Here is a 23,557-nt window from a genome sequence, read left to right as displayed (position 1 = left end):
AAAAAAAATAAAGGAAGCAAGTCTTATCCTCCCTTACACGTAGATGAGGCTCTTGTTCAGCTGGGCTGGTCACACCTCCTGGCTCGCTTTGCTAGAGCAGCTCTGCCCTGGAGACCCTCGAGTCCAGCCCTTGCAGCCGCCATCCCAGCTCAGGAAATCCAGGCTGAGTTGTGTGAAGTTTGTGGTTGGACTGGATGATCTTAAAAGGTCTTTTCCAACCTAAATGATTCCATGATTCTAAGCTTCCCACCTTGTCAAAGCAGCAAAGTGGAGATCTTTCAAGCCTGGTTCTCAGCAGGTGTTGACAATCCCACACCAAGCTGTGGTACTGTAAAATCCTCAGTGTGTTACCTCCACAGCCTCTAGATCACTATCAGCAGAAAAAAACCCAACAACAACAACCCAGTTTATCTGTAGAAGTGGAGAGTGGGAGGTGTCTGGAGGGACGGGGGGCACAAGGATTTTTGCTCGAGAGAACCAGCCAGGAGGAGAGCCCAAGGGTATGGATCAGAGGCAGGGCTGGGTGCGGGGAGCTGCTCCTTGATGCCTCCGCGGTGCTTTCCCCTCCCCTGCGGCTGCCCCGTATGTAGGTCAGAGCTCTCTCGGAGCTGGGAAGTGTCACACCGAGCTTGCACTGATCGGGGCTGCTCCAATCCTTTCAGGTGTTTGTTTTAGTGTTGAGCTTCTCCCATCCTCCCCTGGACTATCGGCGGGAAAAAGGCCCTTGATGATAATTTATCTGTGGCCAATACATGGTGCAATTAACTATTTCGACGGTTCAGGGTGGCAATGCTGAGGTCTGGCAACATTTGTAGTGCAATGATTTCCTATGTGCGTAACAACTGAAACTGGGCCACCTGTTCTCTTCACGCTTGCAGCTGTAGCAAAGGGTGAGTCTTTCGTGTTGCTGGTTCTGACTGGCTGGCAGGACTTTGGCTATCGAGGCTGCAGCAGCTGCTGCTTCAGGACAGATAACAGCGAACATCTGGAGCAGCTGGGGAGGGCCCAGCAGGAGGTGTCCTCCAGCAATTACAGCCTATCTGGGGCACCTCTGGGGGGTGTGGGGTTGTTTTGACTTTCCCAGACTTCTAATTTGACACCATGGACTGAATTTTCTCCTTTAGGAAGTGCTGTCAAGTATAAAGCTCATCAATAACATCACTTGGCATTAGAATTCACACACAGACCGTCATTAAGGACGGGATGTAGCTGCTGCTCCTGGATGACATCAGAGGTGTCTTGTGCAGAGAGCAAACCCCACCCCCCTGCTGCTCAGCCTGATTTGCAGCCTGAGAGCTTCTGCCCACTGATCACCAGCCAACTCACAGCCCTTGCTCTTTGGCAACATCTGGAAATGGAATTTAAGATTTGCAGATATGTTTTCTACAGACCACCTCCTGCCATCATCTGATCCTCTCAACCAAGGAATTTTAAGAGAAATTTTAAAAGAACATTTAAGGAAAATAAAGGCAGTGGTGTTTTTTTATTTTTAGTGCAGTGAATGTGGTTCTCAGCATCGGGGCATGGAGGGTGTGACAGGAGTGGTATGAACAGGTCACATTTGGCATAGTTTGGAGGCTTCACACATCTGTATATGTAAGATATGGATATGTATATATAAATATTATAATGAGGTCCTAATGAATGGTGAACAAACAGCTTCTCTGGTTACTAATACCAAGAGGTGGCACGAATTCTGTGTGTGACAGGACAAGGCAGCACCCAGACACCTTGGGGTTACCCCCGTCTGCCTTCCTAACTGAGCAAAAACCTCCACCACTCTCTGAAAACCTGATGCCCATCACTATCTAGCACGTGCTCTCACCCTTTCAGGAGATGTTACCTGCACGGGGATGCCCTGCTCAGGTGAGGTGTTGTGCTGACGTTGCCTTGGCAGCGTTTCCGTGGTTCCTGCTCCGCTGCCCTGCGGGGCCGGTGGCTCCACGTGCAGCTGCCGCCCGGAGATGCTTGGACGGGCCACGGGCCGCGCCGGCAGCTCCTGCCGCGATCCGGGTTCAGTGTTCAGCGACAGCCAGTTAGACCTAAACCCATTCCTAGCACCGTGACACGTCCTGGTCTGTAGCTGCTCGTGCATCTCCACTTGATGACAGTAACAATTTGAAATCAGCCAGTTTGTTTGTTTGTTTGTTTTTCCGCGCAGTTTTCCCGTGAAAACGTTTTCTCGCTGCCCGAGCGGCCGCGGAAGGCGGCGTGTGACGGTGCGCACGGCCAGCCCAGAGAGCAGCACGAACAGGAAGCGGCCTTGCCCAGCTCTCCCTGCTTTTCCAGGGGCTCCGGCGGGCAGCCGGGCCCAAAGACGCCACGGGCCGCTCCGGAGCCCTGCGCCAGCCCGGGCCTGCCCCGCACCGCCCCGCACCCCTCACACCCCGCACCTCACACCCCGTACCTCACACCCCGCACCTCACCCCCCGCACCTCACACCCCTCACCCCCCCCGCACCCCACACCCCGCACACCCCTCACACCCCGCGCGCCGCACCCCCCGCACCTCACACCCCGCACACCCCTCACCCCCCGCACCCCTCACACCCCGCACCTCACACCCCGCACACCCCTCACACCCCGCACCCCCCGCACACCCCTCACACCCCGCACACCCCTCACACCCCGCACACCCCGCACACCCCTCACACCCCGCACACCCCTCACCCCCCGCACACTCCTCACACCCCGCACACCCCTCACCCCCCGCACACCCCGCACACCCCGCACACCCCTCACACCCCTCACACCCCGCACACCCCGCGAGCAGCGCGAGCTCCGGGCCCTGAGGGGAGCGGCGGCCGTTGGCCGGCGCGAGGCGTTCCCGCCCATTCTTCCCCTGATTCGCCCGCACCGCTGCCTGAAAGCCCCGGGGCAGCCATTTCGCCCCCCTGCCGCCTTTCTCCCGGCTCTCCCTCCCTCCACCCCACGTAAAAAGGCGCGTTGTTTTTTTTTTTCTAACCCGCCAGCCGCGTTCCGCTCCGTTTGGGTGCCGTTCGGGGCGTGTTTGCTCAGGCGTTCTCGGAGGGCAGCCCGGGAGTTGCGAGGCAGCGGGAGGCGGGTCCTTCCGCCCTTCCCCCGCCCTATAAAAGCAGCCGCCGCAGTCGGGCCCGCAGCGCCGCCGCCGCCAGCGCCCGTGGGAGCCGCTCGGTCGCCGCCGCTTCACGGTGAGGCCTGTGAGCCCGGGGGGCTCGCCTGGCGCGGCGGGGGCGGGCGCTGGGGGCGGCGGTAGGGCTCGGGGCGGGCCCGCACGGCGGGAGGGGGTGGGGAACGGGGCCCGGCCTGGCGAGCGCGGCCGTGGCGGCGGGAGCTCCCCCGGGAGGGCCGCTGAGGTGGCGGGTCGGGGTCTGGAGCCTTCTTGGGCAACGCGGGGCTGGCGGCCCGTCGGGTTTTTGAGGGGAGGTGTGTTTGGGGAGTGTCTGCGGAGTCTGGTAAATAAAGCAGCGGCCCCGCCCCCTCCAGGCCGCTCGCACCGGCACAGCGGGAGCCCCCCGGGCCGCTGCTCCGGGGCACCCCGGGGTAGCCAGGGGAGCGCCAGCAGGAGGGCTCAGGTGTGACTGAGATAACCGCGGCGACACCGGTGACACGGAGGGGCGGCGGGGGAGGGAGCAGGGAGAGCTCCGGGAGGCACGGACGGTCCCGGTCGCGCTGCTTGAGGTGACTGAGCTCGGCGTGTTTTAGTTTAAAGATGCAAATTGCTGTTGCAGTTCAGGTTTGCCTTTTGACTGGCACCCAACCTGTTTTGCTGTGGTTGAACAGAGCTCTTGGGACTCTCTGCTTAGTCACCCAGTTGTGTTGCTACCCGAGTCCTGTCTATTTCCAGAGCTCTATTGCAGTTGCTAAAAACGGCTTTTTTTTTCCTTCCAGGAGACTGTGCTCTGTGGTATAAAAGTAGTGACATTTGGATGAAATCCTGTTATCAGTGATAAGGCAGTAGATTAGCTTCGTTCCAGCTGATTCGTACTCGTTGACAAGAACCTGAAGGTCTTGATAAAAGTGGGTTTGGGTGGTACGAGGGTCTCGCTGCTGAGGTTCCTGCAGGGCTGGATGTGGAGGCAGCATCCCTAGTGCAGCATTATGTAATCCCAGGCACCGGCAGGGAGAGGCTGCTGGAAGAAGCAGGGTTTGTTCTTGGGTGTTCTCAGGCAGTTGCTGCAAAACCAGATGCATTAAATCCTAAATACATGTCTAGATGTGTTTGTTTTGTTGGTTTTTGTTGTTGGTTTTTTTTTTTCAGTGCATCGTTCAACCTGCCAGCTCAGAACTGTGTTTTAATCCATATCCTCAAAAAAATAAAATCCATTTGTATTTATGTCTTTGGAACAGTCATGGCTGTGTCCCTCCAGAGCACCCATCTTAATTAGAAGTAGCACTGTCATATAGAGTTACATTGCTGTGTAAACATTAACTAGCAACTTGCTCTGCCAAATGGAAATTAAAGCAGTGAGGACTCCAGGCTGGTGTGAGCTGCTTCATAATGTGCCCTGGCTGGTTTCCACTGGCTGGGGCTGTCAGGCTCAGCTCTGCTGAGGAGCTCCAGTCTGTGTTCAGAAAAAGGAGGATGCAAGTTGGCTGAGAGTGATCCAGCTGATGGAGTGCTGGTAGTTCAAGAGCTGCTCTCAGGAGCGGGCATGCAGAGCTCTTAGGCTTTCTGGGGGGAGAACATTTGAAAAGAAATTGAAATTAATTTGAAACTGTTCCTAGAGCTTCTCTTCAAAGTGCCTTGCAGGCTGTGTTTACAAATACATGCTTCAGAAAGCTTTAAGCAGGTAACTTGAGGAAAAAAAAAACAAAAAACAAAAAACTGCTGGAGTGGTCTGCTGTTAATAAATATTTTTGACTGGTAAAGGGGTTAGATTAATAAATCCTACTAGTTTGTTGAGAACTGATCTGTAAAAGTTGTGGCCTGGCAGTTAAGTTTGTCGTGTCCTTCAGGTCAGTTGGTTCAAGTGCAGTGATACCCAAACATCCAGGCAGAAGCTGTAACCTACTCACTGCTGGGTCAAGTGTGTTTTGTCTGGGTTTGAGTTAACAACTAGCTGGAAAGATGCATTCTTGGAAAGCTTGTAACTAGCAGAATAATAAACATCTGGGAAGCCTGTGGTTCCTATTGCAGGTCTCATCAGTTTGAATGACTCTAAAATGTCTAGTCATCTTAGTCTTTCCTCATGCTAACCAAGTGCTGGTCTAGCTTCCTGCTTTGTGAGAGCAATACTGGGTGCTGGAAGCCTTCCTTGCAGTGGTACATTGCTGCTGATTGCTTCAGAAAACCACACACTTCTGCAGCAAAGCCTTTGATCCTGGGTAATCTGGTCAGCAGGGGAGGCTGGAGTAGACTCTGTCTTCCAGCCTTCCAGCCTGGGTTCCTTCCAGCTTCAGTTTTGTGATTCTGTTTGAGATGCTAATTTGAAAGCTGCTTTGGAGTTCTGACCTCATTTGAGTAGTCGAAGTGAGGAGCAATGGTTTGGATTTGAAGAGAAGTGGTGTTGGTAATTAGGTGAAGAGAAAGATACCTCTGGTGCACTGTGAAAAATACAAGCACTATTGACTAATAATTTTGGTGTATTTTATGCTTTAGAATGAAGAAAAAAAGTCTTAAATTCTTTCTTTACCAACCCTTGTTTCTTAAGCTTGAAGATAAATGAATGTAGGCCTCTTGGTTGGAGCAGTAAATAATGAGCATGCTCTGTGTGGCACTGGGCTATCAGCTGTGGGTGAGAAGCAATATAAATAGTAAAGGTAATGTACATCTTTGAGTCAGCTAAACTGGTAACACTTGCTGAGTGATATTTGGAAATAACTGTCCTTCTCTTGTAGATGCCTTCAATTAAACTGCAGAGTTCAGATGGAGAGATCTTTGAGGTTGATGTTGAAATTGCAAAGCAGTCTGTGACCATAAAGACCATGCTGGAAGGTAAGTGTAGAAAGCCATGAGGAGCCAGCTTGTGCATAGCTGGGTATTCCAGGCAACCTCTTGACCAGGAACTGTGACCAAAGGAGGGAAATTGGTGCTGCCAAAGGGTTCCCAGGCCTGTGAAGCAACTTTGTCAGAACAGCTGGAACTGTTTTGGGTGGATGTGCTCTGACAGAAAGCTTAAAGTTCAGACCTCTTGCTAGGAGCACTTTCATAGAGGCTGGTAAAATACAAGCACCCCACTGCCTTGCCTACAGACTGCTGCAGTTCTGTAGAAGTTAAGTGGCCAGAACATCTAATAATACTAAAGACTAAGCTTATTTATTCATACAAGCCAGTCTTAGGATGGAAGTATCTTTTAAATGAGGTGGGAGATCATAAACCAAGGCAATGAAGAAAGAGCTAAAGCAAAACCTATATTGTGAGCTTATGGATGTGGTTAAATTATTTGGGATAAATACTTCTGATCTCCTGCTGACACAAATTTGAAACAAAAGAACTCGTGGTGGGGGAGGGGAAATGTGCCAGATGGCTGGGATAGAGAGCAGGCTGTCTAATCCCTCAGTGCAAATCTCCATTGTTTACTGGTCTGTTTTTCCAGTTTTTGGATGTATTCATGAATTAACTTAGAACAAAATCTTTTTTTGGATGTAGCTAAAATGATGTCCTTGTGTACGAACCTTTGGTTGTGACACCTTATGTAACAATTACTGAAAGCTTGAAATACTCCAACCATTGAACACTTTAATTCTGTGAATTAGATGCTGTTGAACATGAGTAGCAACCTGAGTCGGAAACAGCAATTGGTTGGAATGCATCAGGGAGCATAATTCTCAGTTTTCTCATGCAGAATCTGTGTCACAGGGTGTTTAATGACAGGTGATAAGGAAAAGGAAGTCATACCTGGTAAGGAGCCTCTTACTAATCTGGGTGAGAACCAGTCTCCCAGTACAGGTGGAACACTTGCAGCATGGCTGGTTAAGCCTCAGTTAATGAACTGTGTTGGGTGCTGCAGTTGGAAGGGGAGGAGCTGGAAGGCAGGGTGGTGTTGAGCATCACGCTGCCACCAGTGAAGTAAGAGGTTCCTGATAACAGATGAAACTGCTGTTTTGGAGGTGGTGGGGACATGTTGAGCAGAGTTGACTGAACTTCAGATATTGCTTCAGTTATTCCCCATACCAACAACTTTGGGCTGGTCTCTTCTGCCACCATGTTCAAAATACACACCTGAGGTTTCCATTAATTGGTGACATGTGCAGTACCCTTTAATGTTAGTATTTTAGTTTCTGAATATGAAGTTAGTTATTCCAAACAAAAAGTAGTACTAATTAACATCCCACCAATTATTATAGTAGTTGACTTGCTTAAATACAGAAGTATGCTATTTAAATTGTGCATTAATTTGATCAGTGATAGTGTGTCAGTCATCTCTTCTTAATTTAAGTTCCTTGATGTAGTAGAATTGGCTCATCTGTGCTTATATAAAAAAGGAAAGGTTTGTGTAGTTGCTCAGTTATGTAAATAATTACAAGGTGTTAATTTTTGACAGCTAGGATGTTGTCCAACTATCAGCATTTATGTAATTAAAAATGGCATACTCAGATGGCTGTTATATTTGTTCTGTGTATGAAGCCCAGATTTTAATTGTTTTTCTCAGTTTTTACTTTGATCCTTTAATCATATCAAGGGGACAAAGTGACAAACTTCTTTCAAAACTGTCTTGAGCATGCTGACTGGCTTTTGAAACAAGAAATATCAGAAGCATGCTTTTGTTTTTGACTGAAGGATTTGTGCTGCTGTGTTAGCATGTGAACTTCTTCAGCTGGTAAGAACCAGGACAAGTGCTTCAGAGGCAGGTAGTGGGATCTCTGTGGATGCAGCTTGTGCTGCTCCTGCAGAGAGCAAAGCACTGTCTCTACTTACCACAGGAGGTCTGAGTTCTTATTAAATAATAAACTGAGTGGGAGATCTCAGTTGGAACACTTTTGTTTATCTTGTGGATTTAACTTTTGAAAGTGGTAAAATACAGAAATATTTGTCTGATTCTTGGAGGTCTCTTGTTCCCAGAACACCAAACCAGCAAGCTCTGCTCTAGCAAGTAGCTAACTGCTTAACCAGTGGTTCGTTGATGCTCTGATTTGATGAAGTAGCCTTATTAGTTAATTAACCTAACCTTGGTATAACCTAGTATATATAATACAGCCATGGCTCCACTCAGCCTCATCCAAGCTTTCTAAAAGCTTCTGACTTCACCAGTTAGAGATCCTTGGCTACCAATCCATTCAGCCCCACACTGTTAAAATACTGGACAATTGGTGAAGTTGCCCAGTTCAGAGTAATGGTTTTCCTGCCAAATGCTGAGTCATCTTTCAATTTCTAGATTTGGGAATGGATGATGAAGGTGATGATGACCCAGTCCCTCTTCCAAATGTCAATGCAGCTATCTTAAAAAAGGTAAGATGTGGAAAGGGGCAGTCATGAAATGTGAAATTCATGTTGGAGTTGGAGACGAGAAGTATTTTTAATACATAGCTCCTAATGTGCTAGCTACAATCTTCACCAATTTGAAGTGCATGAACACAGGCATCTAGGGTATCTGAGAACTGGGGTGAGGCTGGTGGGCAGATAGAGGCCAGACAGGCTTCCTGAGGTGTTGAAGTGCTGGACGTCTGTGCACACTAGTATTTCATGGTATTAAAGCACTGATTTTAATTGGATTCTGTGAACTGAGGTGGCTCTTCATGAGATCCAAATGTTGGGAGAAAAGATGAAGGGACAAGCAGTGGTGAGAGGAACTGGCAGTTACTCAAGAGACATGGTGCATACCCCATGGTATTGAGTTAAATAATAAGCCATGGTTATTGTTGGGTCAGGGGAGCAAAGCAAAGCATGTTGCTGTCTAAGATGCTTTTTGCTCTGAAGTAGAAACTATTGTGCTCAAATAAGCACTGGACTGTTCTGGGTTAAATACAGGGTTAGTCATTCCTAGTCATTTCCTAGTTCATGAGGAAATAACTTCAAACTTGGGAGTTCTCACAGGTTGGCAGAATGTAACAGGGTTTTACTTGCAGTAGATTCCTACTCCTTTAATTGTCTGGGTGTTTTAAAAAAAGGAAAAAAGCAAGGTTGGGAACATGCAAACTTTAGCCAGGTGAACTTTGTACTGTGGTGAACATGTCCTGCTGGTAGCCATTACAACCTGGCACTCCTCCCCTCTGTAGTGTTCTGCTTGAGAATTATGTTTCTGCCAGCAGATTAAACCCTGCAAAATGAGGTCTAGGTTTCCCTTGTGCAGCCTTGTGTGTCAGCACAGGGCTGAATAACTTCCTAACACCAGCAGCTGGCTTTTAAGATTGTAAGTAATTAGTTGCTGTCTCAGATGGGATTCTTGAAGGCTGTTGTACTTGAGGATTGGGGATTAGTTGTTCTAAAATGAAAATACTGGGTAATGGAGCATGTTAATACAGGATTTGAATATTAATCTAGAGAAAAGGGTACAGTTCTCCTAAAAGGAAGTTAAGGTATGGTTGGAGCCTAGTGGGAGAATCACTTGGATAAAACTTTAATATCAAAACCCTAATTAGGTGATTCAGTGGTGCACTCATCACAAGGATGATCCCCCTCCTCCTGAGGATGATGAGAACAAAGAAAAAAGAACAGATGACATCCCTGTGTGGGATCAGGAGTTTCTGAAAGTAGACCAAGGAACACTTTTTGAACTTATCCTGGTAAGTATGTACAAGAAATGTAAGGGCTGTGCCTGGGAAGTGTGCTCTGTTTGTGAAGCTGATTAATAGTCTTTGTTTCTTGAGTAACTTCTTCATGGAGGGGATTTGGGGAGGGCAAGTATTTCTGGCAAACTACTGGCTAAAATAGTTGAGGATGTTAGAGTGCTTGGTAACCTCATGCTAAGCATGAATCTGTACTTGTTCATTTATCAGTTATGTCCTTTTTTGAATATGGGCCCCTACAGCTGTCTTCATACTTGTGGCTCTTGAGACTTAACTGAGGGCTTATTGCTGGAAACGCAATGCTGGAGATTGCACTAAAATGAGTATCTAGGCTTTGGCTTTTAAAAGGTGCACTCATGTGGTACTGTGAGCCAGCATTGCTTGTCTGAGCTACTTAGCAGCACTTCAGCACTGAAGCTTGAGTGCTTGCAGGCTGCTGAAAGCCCTGTGTAAAAGGAGGAGCTGGGGACTGTCTTTCATGGTACAAGGACTTTACCTTCTGTCTGGCAAGCCAGTCTGAGGTACTGTTATTTCAAGGTTCTAGCCAGAAGCTTCTCAGAGTGGGGATGATCTACTTGCAGTTACAGTATTTCACAATTTCAGTGTAAGCATAACTTTAGGAGTACATCTGCAGAGGCAGAATATTGATATAGAGGTTTTAAATTTGGAAACTCTTCTACAGGCTGCAAATTACTTGGACATCAAAGGTTTGCTTGATGTCACATGCAAGACAGTTGCAAACATGATCAAGGGGAAAACTCCAGAAGAAATTCGCAAGACATTCAATATTAAGAATGACTTCACTGAGGAGGAAGAAGCACAGGTACTTGATCTGGGTATAATTATAATTTATCTGGCTTTGAGTTGAATTTGTGTGGCACTTCATAATGTGTGATGCAACCAACTTGTTAACAGTAAATGTAAATTAATGGACCAGCTCTTCATAATTGGGTTGCTGTTGGTGGAACTGTTCAGTGCCCACAGTGCTTGCAGCCCAGTACCTGAAAAGGTCAAAACAAAACACATTTGCTTCCTAGCTCAAATGTGTCTGGTAAAGCAAACCTGCAGGATTGTTTGTGGCAGGCTTAGTTTGCTGTTTTGGAGCTGCAGGAAGGATGCTGGAGGTGCACAGTGTGTGTGCCTGGAAAGGTGAGATGTTTGGGTTCTTGACCTTAATGAGCTCTCATCTTGAACAACAAACCAGCTGCAAAATGGCAGAGATCAGAACAAGATGCCTGGTTTAAATACAAAGGCAGTGAATTGCAGACTTAGGCTTGTTTTCAGTGCTATGGCACAAAACTAGCAATTTAGTCTTAAATTGGTCCATTTGCTTTACTTGGTGGAAAAAATCAGTGTAGAATAAATCTAGGCATGAGAAATAATCTCTTGACTTCTAAATTACCAACCCTGTGTGAGAAATTAAAGTTGCTTCCAAGTTTGTTCCTTCCAGCAGTCAGTAATTCCTGGGAATTTGCTCCTGGGAATTTCCATCTCGCTTTCAGAAGTTCCACGCAACAAACTAATAGTTCAAATATCCTTTCAGGTACGTAAAGAGAACCAGTGGTGTGAAGAGAAGTGAAGTATTGTGCCTGACACTCGAACACTGTAAGGATTGTTCCAAATACTAGTTGCACTGCTCTGTTCAGAATTGTTAATATTAGACAAATGCAGCAGCAAATGAAGTTGTGTTAGCAGGATATTGTTCCCTTTGCATGTGTAGTGGTTTTTTTGAGTACAAATTTAAATCTCAGTTTTTACTAGTGTAATTGGATGTCTTTTTTCTTTACTCTGCAATGAATAAAACTGAACTAGGTGTGGATTCTTTATGGGAAGTAGCACTTAAGGTTATCATTTTCATCACACTTTAAAAATGTTCAAGTCCAGTTACAGTGCTAAGGATTGACACCATTGTAAATAAAACCACCTATGACTTTCTCCTCAAGAAGAACAAAATACTTGTATTTACAGGGTATTGATAGCTTCAGAAAGAAAAAGTAGAATAGAATGTGTCTTGGGGAACTAAGTAAAGTAAAAAGTTACTGGGTTTCTTACAAAAATACCATGGGAAATATTAGTGTTACTTAAAGCTATAGAACTTTTAAGATGGTTCTTGTCCTGCATTTAAAATAAAAAGAGAACATTTTTGACCACTTACTTGTCCTGTTGGTCTTGCCCTGTAGGTTAGTGGGAGATGGGATCTAGAACTAAGCAAGCTTCTGACAGCTAAATATGAATCCTCCAACCATGTCTTGAAGACCTGCCTCTAGCTGGTAGCAAACAGAATGTTGCTTTATGCACAGGATGGTTGTGTTTTTATATGTTACTCTTAAAAGTGGAATCCAAATTTGACCAAAAATGACTGACATTACCAAAGTTAATACTATTGACCTGTGCATGCCATTAGTGGCTTATTTTTTAGGCAATTTTAAACAACCCTTGTGCTGTAGCTCTTTAAAACATGGTTTCATGTGTCCACAGTAAATCTTATGCCTCTATGTGATACTTCAGCTTGTAGAGACTTAATTATTGCATACAAAGCTAATGCAATTTCAAGCTTAACTTCTTTGGACAAAGCCACTTGCAACTAGTTAAACAGTAACTGGTTTTCTGATTTATATTTTTCTTTTTTACAGTTCCCTTATAGGGAGTAGGGGATGGTTGTGTGGTAGATCTTTGAGGTGTGCTCTTAGCTTGTATTGCATTCCATTCTCTGTATAAACCTTAGAGTAGAATCAACCTTAATAAACATACTTATCTCACTTTAAATATCAGTGTTTCAATTCTGAATTAATAAAAGGCTTTTAAAGTTTGGTTTGCAAACGGTTCTAGTTATTTGAAGCTAGATTTTACTGTCACTACTCAGTGTACAAATAATACTAAGTGGTTAATTTAAATAAAACATGTAAGGATTTTGTTAAATTACTAATGCAAGTAGCTGGTCAGGCACAGTGGGCAACATCTCACATGAAGCTGGAGGTTAAATAGCAAGCAATCCAGATGGATGTATTTGATGGCTTACCAGCTTTTAGGTAGTCTTTGATGCAGCCCTCAATGGAAGCATTCATGCCTTGCTCTGAAGCAGCATTCAAGCCTGTGCTTTGGATGCAGCTGTTGCTCACATCTGTTTATTAATGAGGTCGCTGGGCCTGCCTCTGTGCTGGTGTGCATTTTATATGGGCATAAAATACTCCAGTGCTGGATTTGGACAGGAGGACTTTTCCAGCATCCTACTTTGCAACCAATGCACCTCAGTTTAAAAGTGCTGCTAGAGAATCTTCTGGTGACAGTTCTCTCTGTGGCTATAGTTGAATATTCAGCTTTTCCTAGAATCTTAAAATAAATCAATCCACCTGTGTGGGAAGTTAGTGTTCCAGAATACACTAGTTGACCTTGGAGTGCTGTGTTGCTAAGGTAGCTTATCTTGTAGTTGTGTTCAGTGGTAGAAGCCTGTATAAATTTCTGAGGTGTTCATCTCTGGACTAGGATCCATGTTGGCAACCACTGCCCCATGGTGCCTCCCTGTGCTGCAGGATGAGGAAGAGGCAAAAACACTGGCTTGTCTTCCTCATTACCTTGCTCCTACGTGCTGTGCCACACCTGCACAAAGCACAGCTGTGACCCTGTGAGGAGACTTGCAAGTTTCTAATTGCAGCTTGGCCAAAACAAAACCCTTGGTGGTCAAGTGATGTAGAGGAGCTGCTGCTGGTGCTCCAGGTGGTGCCAGTTTGCTGTTGATGCAAGTGTGGAGGTGCAGCAGAGAGGGCTGGTCTGGGTGCTCAAAGCAGGATACAGCTAGGACAGACTTCAGCATTAGCAGTAGTCCTGGGAGGTAGGATTCCATACAACTGATTTTCTCTAGTTGAAGTTTCCCAGTGGTACTGGCACAGACTTAATCCAGATTCACCTTTTTATTTTTTATTTTTTTTTAAATCCTTGGAGGTGCCTCTTGGTTGTGTTTTTCCTTAGTCTTGATTTACTATTTCAGTCTTACCCATTGAAGACTCTTGGAAATTATTCTAAGAACAAATGCTGAGGAGAAAAAACAAAGCAGGAATCCTTGAATTCTAAGAAACAGTTATTTGACAGTTTGATAGTATTATAACTTCCAGTGGCCTATTTTGAATAGCCAGTCTGGCAGTTACTTTATTTATAAAGCTATAAACATATTTTGAACATAAAAGCCAAAAAATACAAACTCAATGAAGTAAAAAAATTACAACAAATGATGGATAGTCATTGGACAAATGAAAGTACAGCTGCAAAACATTTATCTCTGCTACATACATACAGTGGTTTTACTTGGTTTAATGAAGTGGTACTTCCATGACTTCTACATTCAAACTGATCTCAGGAACTCAAATCTGTATTTCAGGAAGAGTTGAAATTGCTGTAAAAGAACTAAAAAATAATAATAAATCTTGTTGCAGTAAGAATTGAAGGGCAAAGTTTTCCTTCTATGAAAAAAGAGTATTAACACAAAATAGTAGCACTTCATAGAGCATTTCTAAAGACATTTTTTTGGTATTACTAAAAGTAACTTGGGTTTGGCATTAGTTATGGGCTGTGGGTGTGGAACACAAGTTGGTCATGCACACACTGTTCTGTCTTGGGCAGCTTAAAGGTCTCTTATCTTGTGTGTTTTTGGGGAAAAAATTTCTCAGTGGCACCAGTATAAACTGACTGTGTGACAGCATCCCAGGGGGATGTTTGGAGTTTGTGTGGCAGCTGGAAGCACAGGGCAAGGTCTGGTATAAACCTGTATGTACAGAGCAGAGCCCAGGGTGGAACTGCTCCCACTCTGGAAATGCTCCTGGAGGGGGGCAGGAGGTTTCACTAAGGAAACTTTGCAGGAATGGGACGGAATGATGATGGGAGGAGGCTGTGGTACAGCTGGGCCCACTGCTGAGCCATGGCAGGTGAGCACAGCTCTGGGGCATGGGAGCCTTGGAATAAAGTGGGTGAGAGTCCTGGTGATTCTGAAATGAGAGGCAGCCTGTTTGGGGACGCTAGCACTGTCTGGTCCTTGGTCAGGATATACTGTATAATACTGTTCAGGACTTTCCCTCAGTTTCCCCTGCTGTTATTTAGACATATCTGCTTGTTTTGTTATACCTGCCTTTGCTGCAGTTCCATGTTTCATCCAGCCACAGAGCACCAGGGGGGGATGAGGTTCTGCCACCTCCACACCCAGTGAGGTCATGAGGTCACTGTGCCCAGTTTGTCATCTGACACTTTACAGCACCTTACATCAGAGGGTCTCAGGGTGACAAAGGATGAGCTGAGACACAGGTGTTATTTTTAAGCTTTGTGTTTTTTTTAAATCAAGTAGTAAGAAGAGACTGTCAGTTTTGGGAAGAGTCTGCTGAGTTCCTCTGTTCAACAGCACTGTTGTCTAAGCTTGCTAAAATAATTTAAAAATGAGCAGGTTGCATATTAATCTAGTGCTCTATAATTAACCCTCTGAGTGCAGTAGGTACAGGACCAAGTGTACAGCTGGCAGTCGGTTCAGGTAATGCTGCTTCTCAAAGAGTTAAAATGATTCTTTCAGCCTTTAAAATTACTCTCTTCAAACTTTTCAGCTGGGTGCATGTAGCTTTCATGCGGTGCTTCTGAAGTTACATTTACACAGGAGAGGAATAAAGCAACAGACTTAGGTCTTCTCAACTAAAACTGGAATTAAAAAAATCTACCCTACTCTAAGCAAAAGTACCTAAATGAAGGGAATAAACCCAAAGCTGCTCTACAAACTAATGATTTTCTCTTTTTTTTTTTTTTAAATTTTCAATCTTTGAGGCATAAACTTGTTTAAAAAGTTTAGTCCAATGTAAAAAATTAGGGTTTGTTTTTGTATCAAGAAAAAAATATAAAAATATTTTGTACATTTTAAAGGTCATCTTAAATTTCTTGCAGTTCTACAATAATATTACTACATAGTTTGTATTCAGTACTCTAAAGCCTATTCTGAAAAGTATTAAAAATAGACCCCCTCTCCCCCGTGTGGTGTTATTTTTCTCTTCAGCAGTCTAGCATCTGTTTCTATCAAGTAGGAAAAAAATCTGCACTGGACTAGATTGTGGTCTCTGTGAGAAGTCTGTAAACCTGAAGTAAATCAAGAACTTGGATTAATGTGGGACTGACATCAGTCCAGGGAGATCACAACCTGTCCACAGTGTTTTTTTTAGTCTATCAAGCTCAAAATATAAATAAAACACCAGAAACTGGTAAATGCTTTCAAGCTGGAGAGAAGACATAAACATTTGGCATTGTTGTGGGGGTGGAGGGAGGATCTTTTAGAAAAACCTAGAATATGTGGGGTTTTTTTAAAGTTACACACCAAATCATGGAAAAAAGGGTTCTGATCTTGCTTGGGGGATGCAGAGAGGGAGGCCTGAGGTGCAGAGCAGTGTGTGCTGTGCTGCTGCCTGGCAGGGCTTTCACCTCTCAGCAGCAGAGGACTTGTTTGGACAGCCTGGGGTCAGGCTGCTGGTGGAGTTTCTGGCCACCCACCTCCACAGTGGACAGTTCCTAAGAGCAAGGGAGACCCTGCACTGAGCCATCAACCTTCCAGCAGCTGGTCTGAGCTCCTTTCACTGTCTGGTCAGTGCTCTTCTCCTCTGCCGTGCTGTGCGCTCCCGACGGGCCATGTCTGCACAGAGACCTGTGAACAGCATCCTTCTGTTCTCAAACCAGAAGCTGAAAAAAATTCACCTCGTCGGTTTAAAGATTTCATTTCTCTATTACCTGGTCAGATCAGTCACTACTATTTAATTTTCAGACAGGAAGGGCTTTTAAAAAAATGCTCCTAGTCCAGCTTTTCCAGCTCTGGGGTGTAAGGGCTACGAGGCGTCTGAGAGTGAGTGACTACAGGTGAAAGCAGCTCAGGAGGCTGGGAGAGGAAGCCAGTGAGAGGTGGGAAGCACCTACCATCTACTGCAGCAAGCTGGGGAGTTCATCTCTGCTTTCTGCCAGGCTTGAGGAGAACGCAGTCAAAGAAAAACAACAACAAAAAAACCAACAACCAAAAACCCCAAACAGACAAAAAAAAAAAAAGCAGCACAGGGCAGGGACAAAAGGCTTGTTTACTCATCAGCACTTTAAATTTTGGCAATTATTTTTTACCTTTTTTTTTTTTTTTGTGGTGTTTTTGGTTTTTTTTTTGAAGTAACTTTTCTATCTTTAACCCCCACCCTCCCTCAGAAAAAAAACAAAAAACCAAACAACAAAACAACAACCAAACAAAAACCCACAAACAAAACCCAACTGAGTTTTCCAGCATCCTTGTGTCATCCCGTGGCCTAACGCTGCACGGATGGGGAAACGGGCCGGGCCTCGGGTCCTGTTCCGCGGGCAGCGAAGCCGGGTGGGCGGGAGCGACGGGCCCGGCGTCCCGGCCCCGCGGCTGGGCACGCAGGACTATGTCCCCGTGGAGGCCAGGCTGTAGGCTGGGGGCTCTGTGGGCGCAGAGGAGGAGCGGGTGGTCAGTCTGGAGGAGCAGGTGGCGGTGTGGAGGTGAGCGGAGGCGGGGAAGGGGTCGGGCTGTTCTCTGAGTGCGGAGTCAGCGGGGGCTGCAAGCTTGTCTGAAGGAAAAGCAGAGGAGATGCATTGGAGTGCGTCCAGAGGAGAGGGAGGGGAGTCTATAGCACTTCCATCGGAAGAAACTGGGCTGGCACAGCGTCCTTCTCCTTGTAAGTACCGAATGCACTTCTTTTTCCTCCTACGAACAGTGGAGAGAGTTAAGCTGTGAATGACGGGCGACTCCACGCTCAGACACACCAGCCGTAAACCAGCGCTCGGCGCAAACCGGGGGCGCGCGGCCAGCCTGGGGGACCCGCGGCCGCCCCGTTCCCCGCAGCCCCCGGCCGGGCCCTGCCCTGACCCAGCCCGGCCTCGGCGCGGGGCGGCTGCGGGAGCGGGGCCGGGCTCTGGGGCCCGCTGCGCTGCCCCGCGGGGCCACCAGGTGGCGCCAGACGGGCGGCGGGGCCGGGTGGGGGGGAGGCACAGGGACCAGCATTCCAGCATTCAGGAAAAGAGCACTACAAATCAAACCAACAATAATAAAAATAACGACCAAGAAAAAAAAAAAAAAAGGCTAACAATCAAAATAAGGAGGCCGCTTCTCATGCCAGCCCAGCACTAACGCCTCCATCCAGGCTTCTCTGCTCTTTGGGGTGAGTGGGGCAAACGCTTTCCCACCAGTTTCCAGACCAAAACGTCCCCGGGTCCCCGTGGTGTCACGGCGGGGCACGTGGCATGGCCGTGGTCGGGGGGGGCAGGTCACGAGCTGCAGGGATACTGCCCCTCCGTGCCCCTTCTGGCTCATCCTCAGGCAATGCAAGGCAGCCTGAAACGTCAAGGTCGTAAGAATGTCTTTGTGGCCCATTTCCTAGCACGTTCCTTCAACTTGTGCACCAGATATCATCTATTCAGCCCTTTTGCCTGCAGCCTCTGATAGCAGCCGTGTCTGCATCTCAAAATACTTCACATGAATTCCTGACTCAGTGACACAGCTGAGGTGAAAGTGCTCAAACAGATTCACCAACAGGGAAGAAAACAGCCTGGAACCAACTGGAGGAAGATACGGGCCAAGGCTGGCTGAGGTACTGCTTTGGATGTCAGACCAGTCCTGAGCCCTTCAGAAGACTAGTTGGTCCTCAGAGGGTGGATCACATTTGAACTGCTAACTAAGCTAAGGAAGGAACAGCTCTGATGCTTCAACCTGTGACTTTCCTGGGCAGGAAATGTTTGCTGTGCTCGCTCCTGTAGGAAGCAGAGGTAAAAGCACAAAATGCAACACAGACAAGACACTGGAGAGAAGCTTAGGCAGAAGAAGGACCTGAGTGGAACTGCAGCTGGGAAAGACTCAGTTCCACACTCCCTTTCTGTGGAGCATGACAAACAGAGGTCATCAGCCAGGGAAGATTTGCTCATAGGTTTTTCTACAGCAAGTACATCACTGGTGGCAGCTCTCCTCCCTTAGCCTTGCTTTTCTAGTAAGAAGCCCACTGGGACTGGGAAAGTCCCAAGGACAGGAGCCCTTCATCCCCTGGAAAAGCTCCTCAGGTTCCCCACTATACAAGTCTTACATCACCCTTGCTGTCACTGGATTTTGGCATTTCTCCACATCCCTTGATAATTCTGCTGTTTTGTATGGAAAACAGGAATATTCACTCTGAGTTCCAGTTGTCATCTCCTACGCCCAGGTGAGTTTAACCCCTCCTGGCTATCCAGAGTCATTCCCTTGCACTGCCTCATGTTGTCTTCACATACTCTGTATTGAGCTGGTTCTCCTTCTCTCCCTGTGATGGATCCCTCATCTCACCTGCTACAGGTGCTTGAGCATCTCAGGATAGTTTAAAAAAAAAAGAGCTCTCAAGATGTCACCTCAATAGTATTGAGGGACCAAGTCCTCTGCTGGAGATGGTTTTAATGACCTTGCAGCCAGAACAGCTAGTAAGAATGTCTTCCTCCCGCCTGCTCCTTCCCTGCCTCAGCTGCCTCACTTGAGGAGAACAGATCAAATGGAGAACTTGCCAATGTGGGCACACACCTTTCTTTGATCTTCCTAATGAAAAACTAAACAGTGTTAGAATATGTATTAACTAGTCCAGTATTAAACATAACTTTGCACTGGCTGTGAACAAGAGAAGTGCTATTACTGCTGTCAATGTCATCGTTAGCCCTGATGACCCAATTAATGTGATACGAAGCACGACAGCCCTGCTGAGCTGAGTATTTAGCTCCAAGGTTGTTTTACAGGGGCTGGAATTTCCCCTAGGAGAAGCTGTGTTTCCCACGGACATCTCAGGAGTAGGTGCAGGATGGGGAGTTGCAATGACCTGCTTAAGAGGATACAAATCTATCCATCGATTCCCTGATTTGATTTAAAGTAACAGAGGAAAACCAGCAGATCTGATCCTACAGATTGCTGATAAGTAACCAGTTGACGTGGCTCTTGCACAGCTCAAGGGACTGATCCCTCTTCCCTTTAGGAACTCTTAGCACCCCGGAGGGGTTTGCCCAAGGTGAGGGGGAACAGGGTGAAAGCTTTTCACCCTTGAGCAGGAACACTCAGTTTTAACCAGTTAACCTCTCCTGGGGAAGGGAAATCCTGGGGTGGAAGCTGCTTTCCACAGGTAACCAGGGCAGGCAGGACTGGAGCCCTGGAGCCAGTGGCAGCACAGAGAGCTACAGGATGGCTGTGGCAACCAGGGTTGGAGGGAAAGGGTAAGAACTCAAAGCATGCCAAGGTCCCCCAGCACTCCAGCAGCCTGTGTTAATTGGGAAGCAGTGCAGAGAAGCTGAATTATGAGAGCTCAAACGAAGGCAGAGGGAAGTGGGAGGAACTGCCCCAAGACCCAGAGTTGTGCCCTGTGCTGCTGTGGTATTACTGTGTGAGGGATGGGGCCACGAAAATCCCTCTCTGGGCATTCAAGGTGAAGTATTAATGAGACACTAAGGGTGCTCTGCCCAGATTCTTAAGTCAAAAACTGACATCACCCAGCGAGGGGGAGGTTTGCTGCTGCACAGCACCCAAGATGCAGGGCTGGGCTGCACCAAGGGGAGATCACCTTGGGCTCAGCCACAGGGACCTGAGCATGGGCTGCCAGCAAGGACAGTGGCCAAGCACCATGAGGACACTGTGGTGCTGTGCTTTGGGACTGATGCTTAGGGAGAACGAAGCATTTCAATCAGTTTAGGCGCATCAAGCAATACTTTACTTCCAGCTTTTGCTGAAGTCATCAATGCATTGGTATAAAAATGTGCTACGAAGACCTGGGTTCAAGCTGGAGCCTCACTGTGCTTCACTGGCCAGGTCTAGAAGCTCCCTAGGAACTTTTTCTGCCTGGCTGTTTCTGCAGACCCCCTGAGCCAGGATCTTGAGATAACATGGTCAGACCCAGTATAAATACAAAAAAGAAACCCACAGGTACTCACTGCTGGCCCTGGGCTGCTCTTTATGTGATAGGAAATCTTGAATGGGGGAAAGAAAAGCCCACATTAGGGTCACAGAGGTCTCCACCCTGGAAATAAGCTTTTAACACCAGGGAAGTCCATCAGCCAAGGAACACGCACAGCAGTATCCCAACATTTCCCTGAGGATGGGGGTAAGAAACCCAGGGTGCAGCCTGACCCTTGCAGCTCAGACAACTCCTGAGGATGCCCAGAGAAAAGCCCATCCCTGCTCTCCCAGGAGCACCCCAGCAGCTCTGGGATGGCTGCAGGAGCAGGCAGGGAGCCAAACCCCCTCTCCCAGGAGCACCCCAGCAGCGAGGAGATGCTGATACACACCTGCACGGGCCGCACCAGTCCGTTTGTTGGTTGAGGCCAAAGCGAGCTCTGCATTTCTTAGGAGAAGCAGGATCTGAACACAGAAGCATGCGTGGCGGAGAATGGGCAAGGCAGAGGCACAAAGAGGAGGAGGAGCAGGAGGAAGAAAAGAGGCAACATCATTTTAGCCACTTTAACACATGACTAACAGATTAAAATCCATTTCTTTTCCTGCAACAGGCTGGTGCTGGCCCCACCTCTCCTGGAAAAAAAGTGACCGTTAGGCAAGTGTCAGGGATCACTGCAGGCAGCTGGAGAATGAGGAGGCTGGGAAATGGCCTCAGCTGTGGCAAATACAGGCAATTACAGGGAAATTCACAGCTCTTCGAATTTAAGTTTTGAAAAGCTCCCAAATTCCAGAGGCTCTGTCTGACCCCTGTGTCTGCATCCTTACCTGCTCCCTGCCTTTCTAGCAGTGACTAAACGGGGCTGCCAGTGAGCTCAGGCTGTGCATGGGAAAGAAGAGGAGGAAACGTTGCAGAAGCAGGCTGAAAGCAGAGTTAGCACCAAGGAGACCCAGCCCTGGGTTGTTCTACTCTGCCCCCTGCCATTCCCCTTCCAGCTGTAATGCAAAAGCTCTTCCCTGTTGCCTTTCCTAAAATGTTGCAGTTTTACTGTATAATTATGGGACTCATCAGGGTGAGGTCCTATTTGCTTTCAGGCACATCACGTTTTTCTCTAGTGCTGTAAATGGGATTTGATTAGCACTCCAGCACTGTGCTGGAGTCACACTCCCTTTTTCAGCCACCACCAGTGTCTCCTGTTCTGTATGACCAGCAGTCAGTTTTTCAGTCTGTAACAGGTGACATTCATTTTTTTAAATACATAAATATATATATAGACACTGCATATGAGCCTAAAAGCTTGTATTCCCCTTACCAGTCTAGGCACTGAATGAGATCAGCAGTGTTAGCTGAAGATACTACTGGGACATTCATCCTGGATGTTTTGAATAGATTGTTTAGGGATGGTTTATATGAAGTGGCACATTTGACAAAATCTCATCTTTCCAGTTTTCACACAGTACCCAAGGTCTAATTCACATGTCTATGAAAAAGGCACAGAAATGTTAATTTATCATGTCTTAAAAAAACCAAACAAAACTATTTCTTTAGTTAAGCTCAAGAGAATAAAAGAAAACCTGCTAAAACATGACAACTGCTTCAGATTCTCCATCCTGAGCACAACCAACCAGCCAGCCACTGAGGCACACACATTTACCTGAGTTGGAATCTTGCTGCTTTTCCCGTGTTCGTCTTTTCTTTTTCCCCTAGCAAATGAAAGGAAGAGCTGTTAGCAGGTGCTCCCAGGACAGAGGCTGCTGAGCAGGGTTTTTGGGGCCTCTGGTCCTTGGCTGCAACAGCCACAGTGCCACTGGCTCCGTCTGTGCCAGGGAGGGATGAACTGGGAATCCCTGTGTGGATCTATCCATGTGGGCATCCCTTTCCCCAGCTACCCACTCCAGTGCTCCTGAGAAGTAACCCAGGAGGAAATCTCAAAGCAACCACCCAAGTTTGTGTTTGCACACACATCACTGGCTACCTCTTACCCAGCACCCATTTCCTCCAGGCATGTACATTTCCTCAGGAATAAGCCCTCATTCCCAGTACCCCCTCTGTACCTCTGCCAAATCCTGCCAGTCCTCCTCAGCCCACCCTTATGCATCTTGCCTGGGAATCCTACCCATTATCCCTTTAATTAATTAACATATAATTTAACTAGTATATGTAACTAAATTAATAAAATGAAGCAAGTTTTTCCACATGCAACAGAGGCAGTATGATCAACAGCTGACCCTCCTGGCCTATTCTTATTCCTCCTCCCTCTTTATCTTTCTAAAAAGCACGTGGCCTATTTTAGCACCTTCCCTATTTCCAATAAATGCTTTAATGTGGTGCCTTATACCTGAATGGAAATTGCTCCATAACGTTACCAGGAGGACCATCCCTGATTTCAAACAGGAAAGAAAGTCTTGGGAAATCCCCAGAAATGTATTTTTAAATAATACTTCTCTATTTCAGTGCTTTAGCAGCTCTGGACCCATCTCTCATTCTTCTGTTTCCTTCCCTTATAAATAAGAAAACCCAATTTTATCCCCGAACTGTCTCTGTGATTCACAACACAACTCCCCCTATCTCCTAATGAGCTTATTAATGAGGGCACAGTAGCGCAGGAGCAAATCTGGCCTGTGTGGAGCAGGCAGCTCACAGGGCTGCCTTTGACCCATGACTTTTTATATGACTTCTTGTGGTTTGAGTGAAGGTGGGAAGCTCTGAGCTGCGGTAAGCTTTTTCTTCAGTGTGGGAGCAACTGTATTTCCTGCCTGATATCCGCATCACGTGCTGCAGAAGCGACCTACATTCCTCTTCCTGCTCCCTGCTCAAACTCCAGAGAGAAAATCATCTCTCGCACCGACCACAAGACCTGAAAGCAGCTGCTTGCCAGTGCTGAGAGAGCCAACGTGGAGCCAACCATCCTCTCCCATCTTTCTGGAGCAAGGAACTAGCCCTTGCCAAGAAGAAGGGTGCTGTGGGATTGAGACTTCTATAGAGGATGTGCTTCAAGGAGGCAGGGATGTCTGT

At 46.9% G+C, this 23,557-nt stretch overlaps 2 protein-coding genes and 1 long non-coding RNA gene across 9 annotated transcripts in view; 1 reads left to right on the top strand and 2 right to left on the bottom strand.

Annotated features, from left to right (window-relative positions):
- Positions 1-1,453: 1,453 nt before the first annotated feature.
- Positions 1,454-2,332, bottom strand: LOC127389934 (uncharacterized). Its single transcript, XR_007890768.1, has 2 exons — positions 1,844-2,332; positions 1,454-1,588 (listed from the first exon to the last, which is right to left on the bottom strand). It is a non-coding gene; the product is annotated as an uncharacterized LOC127389934 (long non-coding RNA).
- Positions 2,333-3,080: 748 nt separating this feature from the next.
- On the top strand, positions 3,081-12,467 carry SKP1 (S-phase kinase associated protein 1). 2 transcript variants are annotated; one of them, XM_051630806.1, is made up of 7 exons: positions 3,115-3,169; positions 5,633-5,741; positions 5,820-5,916; positions 8,297-8,370; positions 9,501-9,644; positions 10,330-10,470; positions 11,191-12,467. In XM_051630806.1, the coding sequence occupies exons 3-7, from the start codon at positions 5,820-5,822 to the stop codon at positions 11,224-11,226; spliced, it is 492 nt and encodes a 163-aa protein (XP_051486766.1). In that variant the 5' UTR covers positions 3,115-3,169; positions 5,633-5,741; the 3' UTR covers positions 11,227-12,467. The 2 variants fall into 2 exon arrangements, with proteins under 2 accessions (XP_051486767.1, XP_051486766.1); XM_051630807.1 differs by lacking the exon at positions 5,633-5,741 and having other exon boundaries at positions 3,081-3,169.
- Positions 12,468-13,733: 1,266 nt separating this feature from the next.
- Positions 13,734-23,557, bottom strand: part of TCF7 (transcription factor 7) — a 68,820-nt gene continuing 58,996 nt past the window's right edge. For 2 of the 6 annotated variants that reach the window (XM_051630799.1, XM_051630801.1), the window contains 2 exons: positions 22,197-22,245; positions 13,734-17,224 (listed from right to left, as the gene is read on the bottom strand). In XM_051630799.1, the coding sequence (XP_051486759.1) occupies positions 17,061-17,224; positions 22,197-22,245 (213 nt within the window). In that variant the 3' untranslated portion in view covers positions 13,734-17,060. Of the gene's footprint in view, positions 17,362-20,934; positions 21,010-22,196; positions 22,246-23,557 lie in introns of all 6 variants that reach the window. The other 4 variants (XM_051630804.1, XM_051630805.1, XM_051630800.1 and 1 more) reach the window with 4 other exon arrangements.

Source organism: Apus apus, chromosome 13 (genome assembly GCF_020740795.1).
Source record: "Apus apus isolate bApuApu2 chromosome 13, bApuApu2.pri.cur, whole genome shotgun sequence".
Lineage (NCBI taxonomy): Eukaryota > Metazoa > Chordata > Aves > Apodiformes > Apodidae > Apus > Apus apus.
Note: the sequence above shows the minus strand (reverse complement) of the source record. Positions and strands in the feature narration are given on the sequence as shown.